General features: G+C 40.6%; 1 protein-coding gene across 1 annotated transcript in view; it reads left to right on the forward strand.

Moving 5' to 3' along the window:
• LOC143282785 (intermembrane lipid transfer protein VPS13A-like) overlaps positions 1–15,050 on the forward strand; it is a 210,239-nt gene that overhangs the window by 80,702 nt on the left and 114,487 nt on the right. The window contains 8 exon segments of the mRNA XM_076588549.1: positions 3,119–3,357; positions 5,846–5,919; positions 6,674–6,816; positions 7,458–7,570; positions 10,437–10,547; positions 12,420–12,523; positions 14,186–14,230; positions 14,570–14,704. Of these exon segments, the coding sequence (XP_076444664.1) occupies positions 3,119–3,357; positions 5,846–5,919; positions 6,674–6,816; positions 7,458–7,570; positions 10,437–10,547; positions 12,420–12,523; positions 14,186–14,230; positions 14,570–14,704 (964 nt within the window).

The following is a 15,050-nucleotide window of genomic DNA, read 5'->3' on the forward strand; positions in this document are numbered from 1 at the left end:
GCTGGATTTTTGTACTCAAACATCGTTCCTCCCTGCACCCCTCCCTGTGCTGGTGGTGTCTGTCTTCTTTCCCCCGCCTTTCAACTAAACTGTGATTTTGTATGTTTTTCAGTGGTGGTTGTGAGTGTTTGTCTGTTGCCATTTTCCCTTTGATTTCTTTAGGTGCTGGTTAGTGGACTGATATTGTTCAGTGACACCAAGCCTACCCTGTGGTTGGCTGGCTTGTAAACAGTAAGAGGGCTGCAGGTCCACTATGGAGTGCCAGATATGAGAGAGACTGATCCCTGTGGATACTTACATAACACCTATCCTTAGTCAGAGAGCAAGCTCAAAGCACTTTACAGACAGGGAGTCATTTGCACAACTGCCTACCTGAGTAGAATCGACTTGAGAGCTGCCTTTAGGCACTCGTCTTTTGCTCCCTTTGTCATTCAGTCAGGCTTTTGTCAAACACACACACACACACACACACACACACACACACACACATGTATTATTGAGTTGATTTTATTTTGAAATTTTGCCATTGATAACTGTCTTGTTGCTTTGGGTTCTCTTACATGCTTTAACAGTGGTATTTGCGCATGCTGTGTATCATGCTGTGGCTACTGTATTCCGTGTTTTTGTTGATATCTGACAATAACCTAACACATGATTGTCTACTTTCTCAGTAAACATTTTTTAGCTTCAGAATTGTATATATATATATATATATGTTTGTATGTGTGTATTATATATATATATATATATATATATATATATGTATGTTTGTATGTGTATTTATGTATATATATATATATATATATATATATATATATATATATATATATGTATAAAAAAAATTAATTAAAAAAAATATATATTGATGAGATAAGAATGTTAGTGCAAGGGGAAAAAACAGAAAATTCAGAATTGTATTGTATTTTTTTTTTAATTGAAGAGAGAAGAATTTTAATGCAAGGGGAAGTAATAGAGAACTCAAAATTGTGATTTCTTTGATCGAAGAAAGAAGACTGTTAGTGCAATGGGAAAATAGAGAACTGTGCCGACTGTGATCACAGCTGATATTCAGCATGCAGCTGGTCAAAAAATGAAGCTGAGGAAAGACCACCTTCTTTCGGTTTGTTTTTTGTTTGTTTTTTCTTGTTGCTTCTTGTACTTGATATGAGACAAGAAAACAAACTGAAGGACCAGAAAACAATGGTTACTTAGGGGCGCAAAAGAAAAGAAAAAAGAAAGAAGACCCTGAAAGTTTGCGGACTTTGTGTTATTGCTTAGCTCTCATGTTGAGTAAGATATGTGTTATTGCATAGCTCAAACATTATCTAAAGTAATATGTGTATTGTAATATTGCATGGATTTAAATTTGCATACAGTAAAAATTTGTCAAGTAACATTTTGCAGCTCTGAGTAGCATGTAGAGTAATCCTATAAAGTTTCTGACACTAGGAAAATGTATATCATATACATTTAGATTGTGACCATTTCAGTCATGTTTGTTAAGACACTTATTATTCAAATTGAACGTAAGACACTTATTATTCAAATTGAATGTAGTACAGTTGATGTTTCATTGCTGAAACCTGCATAAACTTTCAGATCAAATATTTTAGTATGCATAATCAGAAACTGACCATATTTATTGTACACCCAGTTGTTTAAGATTAACAGGATATCATATTTAAACTGGAAAGGAAAATTGCACCATCATTGTTGCTGTGAACATGTCTGTCCAAGTATGGTAAGGTGTTGTACTCAGAAACATGTGTTTTGGTTGTTGTTTTTTTATATCTGGCATTCCTTTTGTTTTGTCTGGTAAGTTTGTTTTTGTTTTTTTGTTGGTATATGTGAGCACAGGGAATGAGCATGTGTCACATCAGTGTTTTTGTGTGTGTCTGTATGTATGTCTGTGGATTATTCTGCAGGATTATCTGGGTTAAATGCTTTAAAAAAATTGTGTATGTATGTGAAAAAATGTTTACACACACACGTGTGTGTGTGTGTATGCATGTACACACACACACACACACACACACACACACACACACTCTCTCTCTCTCTCTCTCTCTCTCTCTCTCTCTCTCTCTCTCTCTCTCTCTCTCTCTTGCACATGCACACATGCTGACAAAAGCACATACAAATATGTTTTTGATAATGAAGGGAGCACAAAATCTGTCACTAAGGTAAGGCTGATTCTGTTTTCATCAAGTTGTACAATACACTTTTTACCTTTTTTGCTCCCTCCTTGTCCTCTAAATGTCCAGTGTAGTGTGGTGAAAGTTGTTTTTTTTTCAGTCTGGCCAAGATCAACATGTGTATATTGCTGACATCAGCATCAATACAATACAGATACAATACAGAGAAGTGGAACGTTCCTAACATGTAATACTGCCTGCTTTCCCAGGGCCCTGACCATCAATACAATACAATACCGTACTATACAATACAATACAGTACAATACAAAGATGTGAAATGTTCCTAACAAACACTCCTGCTTGCTTTCCCAGGGCCCTGACCATCAAAACAATACAATACAGTACAATACAAGGAAGTGAAATGTACCTAACAAACACTCGTGCTTGTTTTCCCAGGGCCCTGACCATCAAAACGATACAGTACAATACAGTACAATACAACACAACACAACACAATACAAAGATGTGAAGTGTTCCTAACAAACAATACTGCCTGCTTTCCCAGGGCTCTGACCATCAATACAACACAACACAATACAAAGATGTGAAGTGTTCCTAACAAACAATGCTACCTGCTTTCCCAGGGCTCTGACCATCAAAAAAATACAAGTACAACACAATACAAAAAAGTGAAATGTTCTTAACAAACAATACTGTCAGCTTTCCCTGGGCCCTGACCATCAATGCAATACAAATGAATTACAGACAAGTAGTAGAATGTTCCTGACACGCAATACTGCTTGCTTTCCCAGGGCCCTCACCATCAATACAATACAATACAAATATAATACAATACAAAGAAGTGGAATGTTCCCAGCAAACAATACTGCCAGCTGTCCTAGGGCCTTGACCCTTTATAAAATACAAATAAAATACAGCGAAGAGGAATGTTCCTAATACGTAATACTGCCTGCTTTCCCAGGGCCCTGACCATCAAACCAGTGGACGACAACAGCTCACAGTCCAACACGGTCAACATCCTGCTGCGGATGTCGCTGAACGAGTTTGTGGTCAACATGTCCAAGGTGATGGACAAGCAGGTGCGGCCCTACCTCATGCTGCGAGTGGACCGCCTGCGCATCGACTCCGCCGTCACAGAACACGGCTACGCCGCTCACGCCACGCTGGGCGGTATTCAGCTGGTGGACAAGATCCATGTTGGTCAGTTTATTTTGTGTGGGTTTTATGGTTGTTGTTTTGTGTGGGTTTTTTTCGGTTTGGGGGAGGGGTTGGGGGGGCCCGGGGGGGTTGCCTCTTGTATGGATTTCCATCATGCAAGTTCCATGAGATCTGTATATTCACCATGAGTATTCACCATGAGTTCTGTATATTCACCATGAGTTCTGTATATTCACCATGAGTTCTGTATATTCACCATGAGTTCTGTATATTCACCATGAGTTCTGTATATTCACCATGAGTATTCACCATGAGTTCTGTATATTCACCATGAGTTCTGTATATTCACCATGAGTTCTGTATATTCACCATGAGTATTCACCATGAGTTCTGTATATTCACCATGAGTTCTGTATATTCACCATGAGTTCTGTATATTCACCATGAGTATTCACCATGAGTTCTGTATATTCACCATGAGTTCTGTATATTCACCATGAGTATTCACCATGAGTTCTGTATATTCACCATGAGTTCTGTATATTCACCATGAGTATTCACCATGAGTTCTGTATATTCACCATGAGTTCTGTATATTCACCATGAGTTCTGTATATTCACCATGAGTTCTGTATATTCACCATGAGTTCTGTATATTCACCATGAGTTCTGTATATTCACCATGAGTATTCACCATGAGTTCTGTATATTCACCATGAGTTCTGTATATTCACCATGTATATTCACCATGAGTTCTGTATATTCACCATGAGTTCTGTATATTCACCATGAGTATTCACCATGAGTTCTGTACATTCACCATGAGATCTGTATATTCACCATGAGTATTCACCATGAGTTCTGTACATTCACCATGAGTTCTGTATATTCACCATGAGTATTCACCATGAGTATTCACCATGAGTTCTGTATATTCACCATGAGTTCTGTATATTCACCATGAGTTCTGTATATTCACCATGAGTATTCACCATGAGTTCTGTATATTCACCATGAGTTCTGTATATTCACCATGAGTTCTGTATATTCACCATGAGTTCTGTATATTTGATTTCCATACTGGCATTTGGTGTTATTTTCACTCTTTATTTTTATTTATTTATTTATTTATTTATTTATGTTTTTGTTTTTTTTTCTCAAGGCCTGACTAAGCGCTTTGGGTTACGCTGCTGGTCAGGCATCTGCTTGGCAGATGTGGTGTAGCGTTTATGGATTTGACCGAATGTAGTGACGCCTCCTTGAGCTACTGATACTGATACTTTTGGATATTAACTCTTTCAAACCTGTACCTGAGTATTGCTTGAGCATCAAACCCCTTTTTAATCAAAACGGTTTCAGTGTTCCTAGTATGAACATGTGTCCATTTGAAAAAAAACCAAAAAAACCAGTCGATTTCAGTGTATCATCTAATTTTTACTGCATTGAAATGGCAGAGGAGCTTGTGGAGGCTGTAAAATCCCCTGCATGTGTTAGGTTAGGACATGCGCTTCAATTCATCTTACTCTGTTTGGATACTACAACATGTGCTGCAAAGTTTTCCTTTTTTTTTTCTTACAAAAAACAGTCACTTCCACCGGTGCCCTTGTAAGGAAGGTTTTCTTTGTAACTGGTACCTTACAGTGTGATGAATTCAACACATGCTCATAAATCTCTCACTTTCTGTCATCATCTTTTTTGTTGTTGTTGTCCATTTCTTTTTTTTTGTCTTTTGTCTGTATCTCTGCTGCAACAACTGTCTGTATGTCTTTTGTCTGTATCTCTGCTGCAACATCTGTCTGTATGTCTTTTGTCTGTGTCTCTGCTGCAACAACTGTCTGTATGTCTTTTGTCTGTATCTCTGCTGCAACAACTGTCTGTATGTCTTTTGTCTGTATCTCTGCTGCAACAACTGTCTGTATGTCTTTTGTCTGTATCTCTGCTGCAACAACTGTCTGTATGTCTTTTGTCTGAATCTCTGCTGCAACAACTGTCAGTATGTCTTTTGTCTGTGTCTCTGCTGCAACAACTGTCTGTATGTCTTTTGTCTGAATCTCTGCTGCAACAACTGTCAGTATGTCTTTTGTCTGTATCTCTGCTGCAACAACTGTCTGTATGTCTTTTGTATGTATCTCTGCTGCAACAACTGTCTGTATGTCTTTTGTCTGTGTCTTTGCTGCAACATCTGTCTGTATGTGAAAGTTAATACAAAATTCTAAGCTTTGCCGCATTACTGCTCCATGATTATTCCCACCCTCAGTGTGATGTGAGACTTAGTTGGTTTTTTTTTTTATTTTTTTTTTTTTTAGTTTGTACATATTCTAAATTCACTTAGTCTTAAATTTGTATATTTTATTGTAAAGCGCGGTGAGCCCCCACACCTCTTCCTTCTGAGATGGGGGTACTGTGCTATATAAGCATGCATTTTATTATTATTCTTATTATTATTTCTGCCCCTCCTGCCTCTTTCTGTTCCTCCTAGTCTCCAGTGAAAAAGCATCCATCACCATGTTTTTTGGGGGGTTGTTCGCAGGCTCCTCTGGAGAGTACATGGAGGTGCTGAGAACCGAACCCAAGAACAACCTGGTGTCTGTCATGTACAGGATGGTGAGCTCTCCTTCTACCTACCCCCCCCCCCCACCCCGCACCCCCAACCACCGCCTCCCCTCACTTTCTCTCCCTGTCTCTGTCTTTCTGTCTGCCTGCCTGTCTGTCTCTCTTTTTTTTTTTTTCTCTCAGTGTTTTTCATTACTTAAAGGATGAACCATGAAGCTTGAGCATTCTGTCTTGTATTTATAAACGTATTCATTGTGAACTGATCTGAGGGTTCCGGCCATTAACCATGCTTTTGGTGGTGTTCATGTTGCGTATTGATTCTGTTTGTGTTAGTGGGTTGCTCGATGCTTTGTAGCTCCTGTCAGTCATCGTCATCGTCATTGTCGTCATCATCTCTTTCTTCTTCTTCTTAGTGTGTCAATTAGTGTGTGATGTGGTGTGGTGTGATGTGGTGTGTGATATGGTGTGTGTTTGGTGTGGTATGTGTGTGGTGGTGTGGTGTGTGTGTGGTGTGTTGTGGTCTGGTGTGTTGTGGTGTGTGTGATGCGGTGTTGGTGTGGTGTGTGTGTGTGTGATGTGGTGTGTTGTGGTGTGTGTGATGCGGTGTTGGTGTGGTGTGTGTGTGTGTGATGTGGTGTGTGTGGTGTGTGATATGGTGTGTGTTTGGTGTGGTATGTGTGTGGTGGTGTGGTGTGTGTGTGGTGTGTTGTGGTCTGGTGTGTTGTGGTGTGTGTGATGCGGTGTGGTGTGGTGTGTGTGATGTGGTGTATGTGATGTGGTGTGTGTGGTGTGTGTGTGTGTGCAGGTGGACCCTGAGTGCCCAGACTTTGCCAAGGACTACGGTAGCATGGAGCACGCCATGAAGGTCAAGTTCCACTCCATCTCCACACTGCTGGACCAGGCCTCTCTCATGTACCTCCACGCCTTTGTCCAGGGTCTCGTCTCCAGGTATGTGTGTGTGTGCGTGTGTGCGTTGTGCGTCGGTGCATTTGTAGTAGTCTTCAGTTTAACGTCTTCCACTTTAAGTGATATTAGTAAGGTGCATTTGTGTGTGTGTGTGTGCGTGTGTGTGTGTGTGTGCGTTTGTGTGTGTGTGTGTTGTTAAGTTTGCTTAGAGCCACATAAATGCATTTTCTCGTTACACTGCTGCTGCTGCTACTGCTGCTGTTGTCATTATACTGCCCTACTGTCCAGGTCTGTTGGTGGTGTGCCAAAGCCTTGGTCTCTCGTTATCTTTATCATGTTGGTGATGAATATGATGATGATGATGATTATCATCATCCTCTTTACGATTATAACTATCATGATGATGACAAGGGTGTGTTGGTAGCGTGTCAAAGCCTGGGTCTCTTATTATCATTATGATGATGATGTTCATGGTCATTATCTTTATCATCACTATGATCTTTGTCTTCTTTGTCTATCGTTCATGAGCTGCAACTCCCACGTTCACTCATGTGTACACGATTGGGCTTTTTCGTGTTTTACCATTATTTACCCTGCCATGTAGGCAGCCATTCTCCATTTTCGGGAGGATCACTATGATGATAATGATGATGATGATGACGATGGCGTGTTGGTGGTGTCAGTGTGCAGAACCTGGACATGAAGACCAGCACCAGCTCCGTGATCACCACGTCTGACGTCAGCACCAAGGACCGGTCCTCCCTTACCGACAGACTCACCTCCATCACTGATGAAGGTAAACCCGCCACCTGTCCCCCAAACACACACACACACCTTACGTCAGAAGGACGCAACAGCTGAGTGGTTTATTAACTCGTTCTACTCCAGGTACGAGTTAACTCCTTAGCCCCCATCCACACACACACACACACACACACACACACACACACACACCTTCCCTCAGAAAGGCACAACAGCTGAGTGGTTTATTGACTCGTTTACTCCAGGTACGAGTTAATTCCCTAACGCCCCTCCACACACAGACACACAGACACAGACACACACACACACACACACACACACACACACACACACACACACACACACACACACGCACACACACACACACACACACCTTCCCTCAGAAAGGTGCAACAGCTGAGTGGTTTATTACCTCGTTGTACTCCAGGTATGTTTTAACTCCTTAATCCCCCTCCACACACAGACACACACACACACACACACAGAGACACACACACATACACGCACACCTTCCCTCAGAAGGACACAACAGCTGAGTGGTTTAAGGTATTCTACTCCAGGTATGAGTTAACTCATTAACCCCCTCCACACACACACACACACACACACACACACACACACACACACACACACACACACACACACACACACACACACCTTACCTCAGAAGGACGCAACAGCTGAGTGGTTTATTAAGGTATTCTACTCCAGGTACAAGTTAACTCATTAACCCCCTCCACACACAGACACACAGACACACACGCACACACACACACACACACACACACACACACACCTTACCTCAAAAGGATGCAACAGCTGAGTGGTTTATTAAAGTATTCTACTCCAGGTACGAGTTAACTCCTTAACCCCCCTTTACACACACACACACACACACACACACACACACACACACACACACACACACACACACACCTTCCCTCAGAAAGGCACAACAGCTGAGTGGTTTATTGACTCGTTTACTCCAGGTACGAGTTAATTCCCTAACGCCCCTCCACACACAGACACACAGACACAGACACACACACACACACACACACACACACACACACACACACACACACACACACACATACACACACCTTCCCTCAGAAAGGTGCAACAGCTGAGTGGTTTATTAGCTCGTTGTACTCCAGGTACGTTTTAACTCCTTAATCCCCCTCCACACACAGACACACAGACACACACACACAGAGACACACACACATACACGCACACCTTCCCTCAGAAGGACACAACAGCTGAGTGGTTTAAGGTATTCTACTCCAGGTATGAGTTAACTCATTAACCCCCTCCACACACACACACACACACACACACACACACACACACACACACACACACACACACCTTACCTCAGAAGGACGCAACAGCTGAGTGGTTTATTAAGGTATTCTACTCCAGGTACAAGTTAACTCATTAACCCCCTCCACACACACACACACACACACCTTTCCTCAAAAGGATGCAACAGCTGAGTGGTTTATTAAAGTATTCTACTCCAGGTACGAGTTAACTCCTTAACCCCCCTTTACACACACACACACACACACACACACACACACACACACACACACCTTCCCTCAGAAAGGTGCAACAGCTGAGTGGTTTATTAACTCATTCCACTCCATGTACAAGTTAACCTGTACCATGATTACTTCCCCTGTGGCCCAGGTACAAGTATTCTCATATCAACACACTACTCTAATTTCGTTCATTCTTGCTTGGTACAGTTGGCATTCTAAACTGAACTGTTTACGGATCCCGGAAGCATGAAAGCGAAGCTTTGTTTGACTGATTTAATCGACAGTTCTCCATCTTCTGCTTCTTCTTCTTCTTCTGCGTTCACTCGTACGCACACGAGTGGGCTTTTACGTGTATGACCGTTTTTACCCCGCCATGTAGGCAGCCATACTTCTTTTTTGGGGGTGTGCATGCTGGGTATGTTCTTGTTTCCATAACCCACCGAACGTTGACATGGATTACAGGATCTTTAACGTGCGTATTTGATCTGCTTGCATATACACACGAAGGGGGTTCAGGCACTAGCAGGTCTAGTCTGCACATATGTTGACCTGGGAGATCATAAAAATCTCCACCCTTTACCCACCAGGTGCCGTCACCGTGATTCAAACCCGGGACCCTCAGATTGACAGTCCAACGCTTTAACCACTCGGCTATTGCGCCCGTCTAACAGTTCTCCATCAATTTTCGCTGTTTTAGTGGACCACCATGTTTTGTTTTTTTTCCGCAGTGGTGTCATGTAGTGCTGGTCTAGGGGAGTTGTAGCAGGCATGTAGCTGTGGGGTAGAATGAGTTAAAGCATTTGATTTTCAGTCTGAGGGTCTTGGGTTTGAATCCCTGTTTGTGGTGTGCTTGGTCGGTTAAGTGGGATGTTTTTTTGTCTCCCAGGTCAGCATTTGTACTTTACCTGACCTGATCCATTTCTCTCTGTGACACGTGTGTGTACTGGCCTCATCTCTCAGGTGTTTCTTTCTCCATGTGGGCGAAGAATTGTTTTATCTCATTTTCATTATTATATCTTTAAAATGATATATATATATATATATATATATATATATATATATATATATATATATATATATATGTATATATATATATATTTTTTTTTTTTTTTACTTTACTGCAAATCACAGTGAGCCTGCTCTTGAATGTAGGGAACTGTACTATATAAGCCTCCATGTTATTATTATTGTTGATGTTGTTGTTGTTATTATTATTATTATATGATCCATCAGGCAGGTGTTTCCCTTCTCTGTGACACGCGTGTACTGACCTGATCCATTTCTTTCTGTGACACGTGTACTGACCAGATGTGTGTGTGTGTCTGTGTGTGTCTGTGTCTGTGTGTGTTACAGTGGACAAACTCCCCCCACTGAGCACCAAGCTGAACCTGACAGCAGAGCTGTCGGACGTGACCGTGCGGCTGTGTGACTCTGACAACAGCCTGGCTCAGGTTCAGATCAGTGGTGAGTTTCGCCTCTCCTCCTGTTCCCACTGTATCTGTCCCCTGCCATGAAATCCATGTCATGTTTTGGTGTCCTGTTACTACATGACCTGAGGATGGAATTGATTGAACCTAAGTTTTATCCAGATCCATGTCTTATCAGATTCAACTTAGCCTTTTGGATGTATTGATGCATTTTATTTGTACATACTTGTTTCATTTGTTCAGAATCTATTCTGGTATTATAATTATTATCTGTTTAATAGACATGTAATAACCCCTCCAGAAAGGGGCTATGGCCTATTCTGGAGCAAGTCAGGGATACACAGGGGAGGTAACCTACTTCCGGGAGGTTATTGGCCGTAGCTACTTTCGTTTTCTCCGCATAGGCAGATAGCAGTTTGCACAGGACAGGAATTGGACTCCCTGCCAGAGTCTGCACTAGTGGGTCACAGTAAGTATGTTAGATAAACGTAATTTTAGGAAAAAAATTTCCTATTTGCATTCGCATTGACATTCCCTGCCATGCAGCTGTTGTGAGAAAACATTATTCGCTGTGCAACGAATGTGCTGTTAAAGTATTTGAGTCTGTTTGGTTGTATGTTTTATTGTTTACCTGTGGATGACCCAAAGTTTGAAACACATCACTTCTTTTATCTTGTTTTGTGGTAGGAGGAAGGTGGCAGATTGGTTAAGACGCTCATCTGCCACTGAAAAGTGGAGTGATGGCCTAGAGGTAACGCGTCCGCCTAGGAAGCGAGAGAGAATCTGAGCGCGCTGGTTCGAATCACGGCTCAGCCGCCGATATTTTCTCCCCCTCCACTAGACCTTGAGTGGTGGTCTGGACGCTAGTCATTCGGATGAGACGATAAACCGAGGTCCCGTTTGCAGCATGCACTTAGCGCACGTAAAAGAACCCACGGCAGCAAAAAGGTTGTTACTGGCAAAATTTTGTAGAAAAATCCACTTCGATAGGAAAAACAAATAAAACTGCACGCAGGAAAAAAATTTTTAAAAATGGGTGGTGCTGTAGTATAGCGACGCGCTCTCCCTGGGGAGAGCAGCCCGAATTTCACACAGAGAAATCTGTTGTGATGAAAAGAAGTACAGATACAGATACAGAATACACAGTCCATGAAGGTCTGGGTTCGAATCCTGATCTTGCCCTTTCTCCCAAGTTTGTTTGAAAAATTAAACTGAGCATCTATTCTTTCAGATGAGGTAAACCAAGGTCCTGTTGGCAGTGTGCTCTTGGTGCACTGAAAAACAACAAAAGTGATGTCCTCTGGCAAAATACCGTAGAAGAAATCCACTGATAGTTACACAAATATATATGTATGCACTCAAGGCCTGACTAAGCACATTGGGTTATGCCTCTGGTCAGTCATCTGCCTGGCAGATGCGGTGTAGCGTATATGGGTTTGTCTGAAGGCAGTGACGCCTCCTTGAGAAAATGAAAACTGAAACTGTTTTATGTTACAAATCTGTGTTTGTTCTCTGTCCATTGGGTGAGTGTGGTACTCTCCATTCTTTTCAGGTCATTTCATTCTTGATTTCAACCTTTTTCATACATCTGTTATGTTCATTGCTTTGGTCACCTTTTGATGACGGTGTAAGAGATTATTACAGGAGCACTGAACATGTACAGCTGGGTTGCTGAAGTTGCTGCACAGCATGTAACAGAGTTGAGGGTTTTTAACTCATTCAACCAGCATTGCTCTGGCCTTGAAATTCATTTCATTAAGACTGTTGCCACATTCCTGCATATGTAGAAACCACGAGGAAAGACAATAGACCTCTGGAGTATTTGCAGCTGTGTCCACACTTATCAGTTTGGAGGAAAACACAGCTGATTTCCGTATATTTTGTGTAATTTTTGTATTACCTTCATCAGGTCTGGAGAGCAGTGTCTTGGTGAAGTCAACCAGAACCATTGTCAGAGCTCGCCTGAAGGATTTCTCCATGGAGGACTGCTCGGTGGGCGCCATCTATCCAAAGGTGAGGGCCTACCTAGCACTGGTTGAGCAAACTTGCTGTGCTGTGAGTTTAGGCATTATAAATGTTTGGTGATGTGCTTAAACTGAAAATATTATGTCAAACAATCCAATAAATGAATCGATTTTTGACTCACTTGTGTAAACAAAGTGAGTCTATGTTTTAACCTGGAGTTTGGTTGTCTGTGTGTGTGTGTGTCTGTGTGCCCGTGGTAAACTTTAACATTGCCATTTTCTCTGGAAATACTTTGTCTGCCAGTACCAAAATTGGATTAAACATAGTATGAAAAAAATCTTCACAGTCATTAAAATAGTAGGTTGTAAGTCTCCTGAATTAAGCCATATTTCCAAATCATTAACAGTTTATTTCGTTGAGATGTGTTCTGAAATCCAAAAATTCTAAGAACACTTTCCACTGAGTTTGGCCAAACAGAAGGTAGGTTGTGTTTGAAGACGACACGACCTCGTGTTTCTTCTTCACAATTAAAAGGAACTTACAGTGATACTAACTACACCATCAACATGTTTACTGCATATGAATATTCTTAAGTGGACACTGACTTAACTGGAATGAACATAAAAGAAAAATTGAACGATCGTTTCTTTCAGCCCATTGTAGACTGGTTTGTGCAGATATAGAGATCTACCATGTGTTGTGATGTGCTTGAAGGAGATGGCAACATCTCCTTTACCACCGAAATAAAGGAATAATTGAGATATAATTAAAGACACAAAAAACATGATTTAAACGGCGTTATTACATCCACTACATATCACATCTATTTATCACATGAAGAAGAAAACGTCAACATTGTTTTAAGTTTTAAATTTAGTCATTTGACGTCAGATGTGCCGCAGCCTTGGAAATTAGTCTGCTGGCATCAGAACTGGACATGCCTGGTTTGATCCCGCTTGCATGCCTTTTTTTTTTTTTTTGTTGAATAATTTTATTCTTTGCTCTCAAGCTTATTTTATTTGTCATATTTAATACAGAGCACTTTTCAACAATTTTTTAATTCTCTTTTTTTTTTTCTCCTTATGATTCCTTTACTGGATAAAATGCGAAGCACAAGTGAGTCTTGAGGCTTTACCTCTTGTTTCTAGTTGGCAGTTAATTTGATATGCTTAAAAATCTTTCATATGTTTAATGGTTATTGGATCAACTGAAAATATGTACAAGAAATAGAGAAATGAATGTCTTTATAGTTGTTATATGGGTATATCTGAAAATAAGGCAAACAAATAGGGAAATAAATTGTATTTCTTTATAGTTATTACATTTATGTGTTCTTATGTATGTTTTAGGTGCATTATGCTTATTGGGTATTTATATGAATATTTGTTTATATAGTTTACATAAAGAACTTAGTTGATAATGTATATGCTTAACGCTTCAGGTAAACATTTAATTGTCAGACTGTCATATAAATGTGTTATTATTTTTGCTTATGATTTGTATGTTTTGAAGAGAAGAAATTTGTTTGCAATGTAAAAAAAGAAAAGAAAAAAAAAGGTAAATGAATATCTGATTATGTGTAGGGAGAAAGAAAAGAAGAAAAGATTGGATCACATATTTTTTTGTTGATTGAAAATAATTAAATGTATTTGAAAAAGGAAATTTTTACATTGTTTTTTTTTTTTTTTTTTTTTTTTTCTGCTTTTGCAGATCATGATGATTGATGATGAAGCTGGTAACCTGTTTGACTTGAAGGTGAGAAACTTCTTTTCTTTTCTTTGTGTTTGTTTGCAAAAATGTGTGTGTGTTTGTGTGTGTTTGTGTGTGTGTACGCACACATGCATACATGTATGTCTCTCTGAGTAAGCATGTGTGTATATAAATTGGTATATGCTGGAAATCAGTACAGAAGTTAGCAAGGAAAGGAAAACAACCAAATGACAAAGCCATACAGTTGAAACAGCAAAACACAATGACACAATATTATTTTTAGCTGATAGAAAATTAAAAAAAAAAAAAAAAAAAAGAAACAGACAAGTTAAAAAAAAAGAAAAGAAGAAGAATAGATCCTCACATTAAAGCGCCTGTTTGCAGTATGTGAAGTACACGAAGAAAAGCGACAGCCCGCCCGACAACAAGAAGAAAGGGGGAGCCATTGACGCCAGCATCCGACTGCGTGTTGGTCATCTGCAGGCCGTGTGTTTGGGCAAGTTCTACTGGGAGATCATGGTGAGCTTCTACATGCGCAGTGTGCATGTATGTGTGTTTACGTGCATGCTTGTATGGAGCATTGGCTTAGTTGTAACGCGTCCGCATAGGAAGCAAGAGAATCTGAGCACACTGGTTGGAATCCCGCAGTTGTGAATATTTTCTCTCCCCTTCCACTAGACCTTGAGTGGTGGTCTGGATGCTAGTTGTTTAGATGAGATGATAAACCAAGGTCCTGTGTGCAGCATGCACTTAACGCACATTAAAGAACCCACGGCAACAAAAGGGTTGTCCCTGGCAAAAGTTAATAGAAAAATCCACTTCGATAGGAAAATGAATAAAATTGCAGGTGGAAAAAAATGGGTGG

The sequence above is a fragment of the Babylonia areolata genome, chromosome 6 (assembly GCF_041734735.1).
Source record: "Babylonia areolata isolate BAREFJ2019XMU chromosome 6, ASM4173473v1, whole genome shotgun sequence".
NCBI classification, from domain to species: Eukaryota; Metazoa; Mollusca; class Gastropoda; order Neogastropoda; family Buccinidae; genus Babylonia; species Babylonia areolata.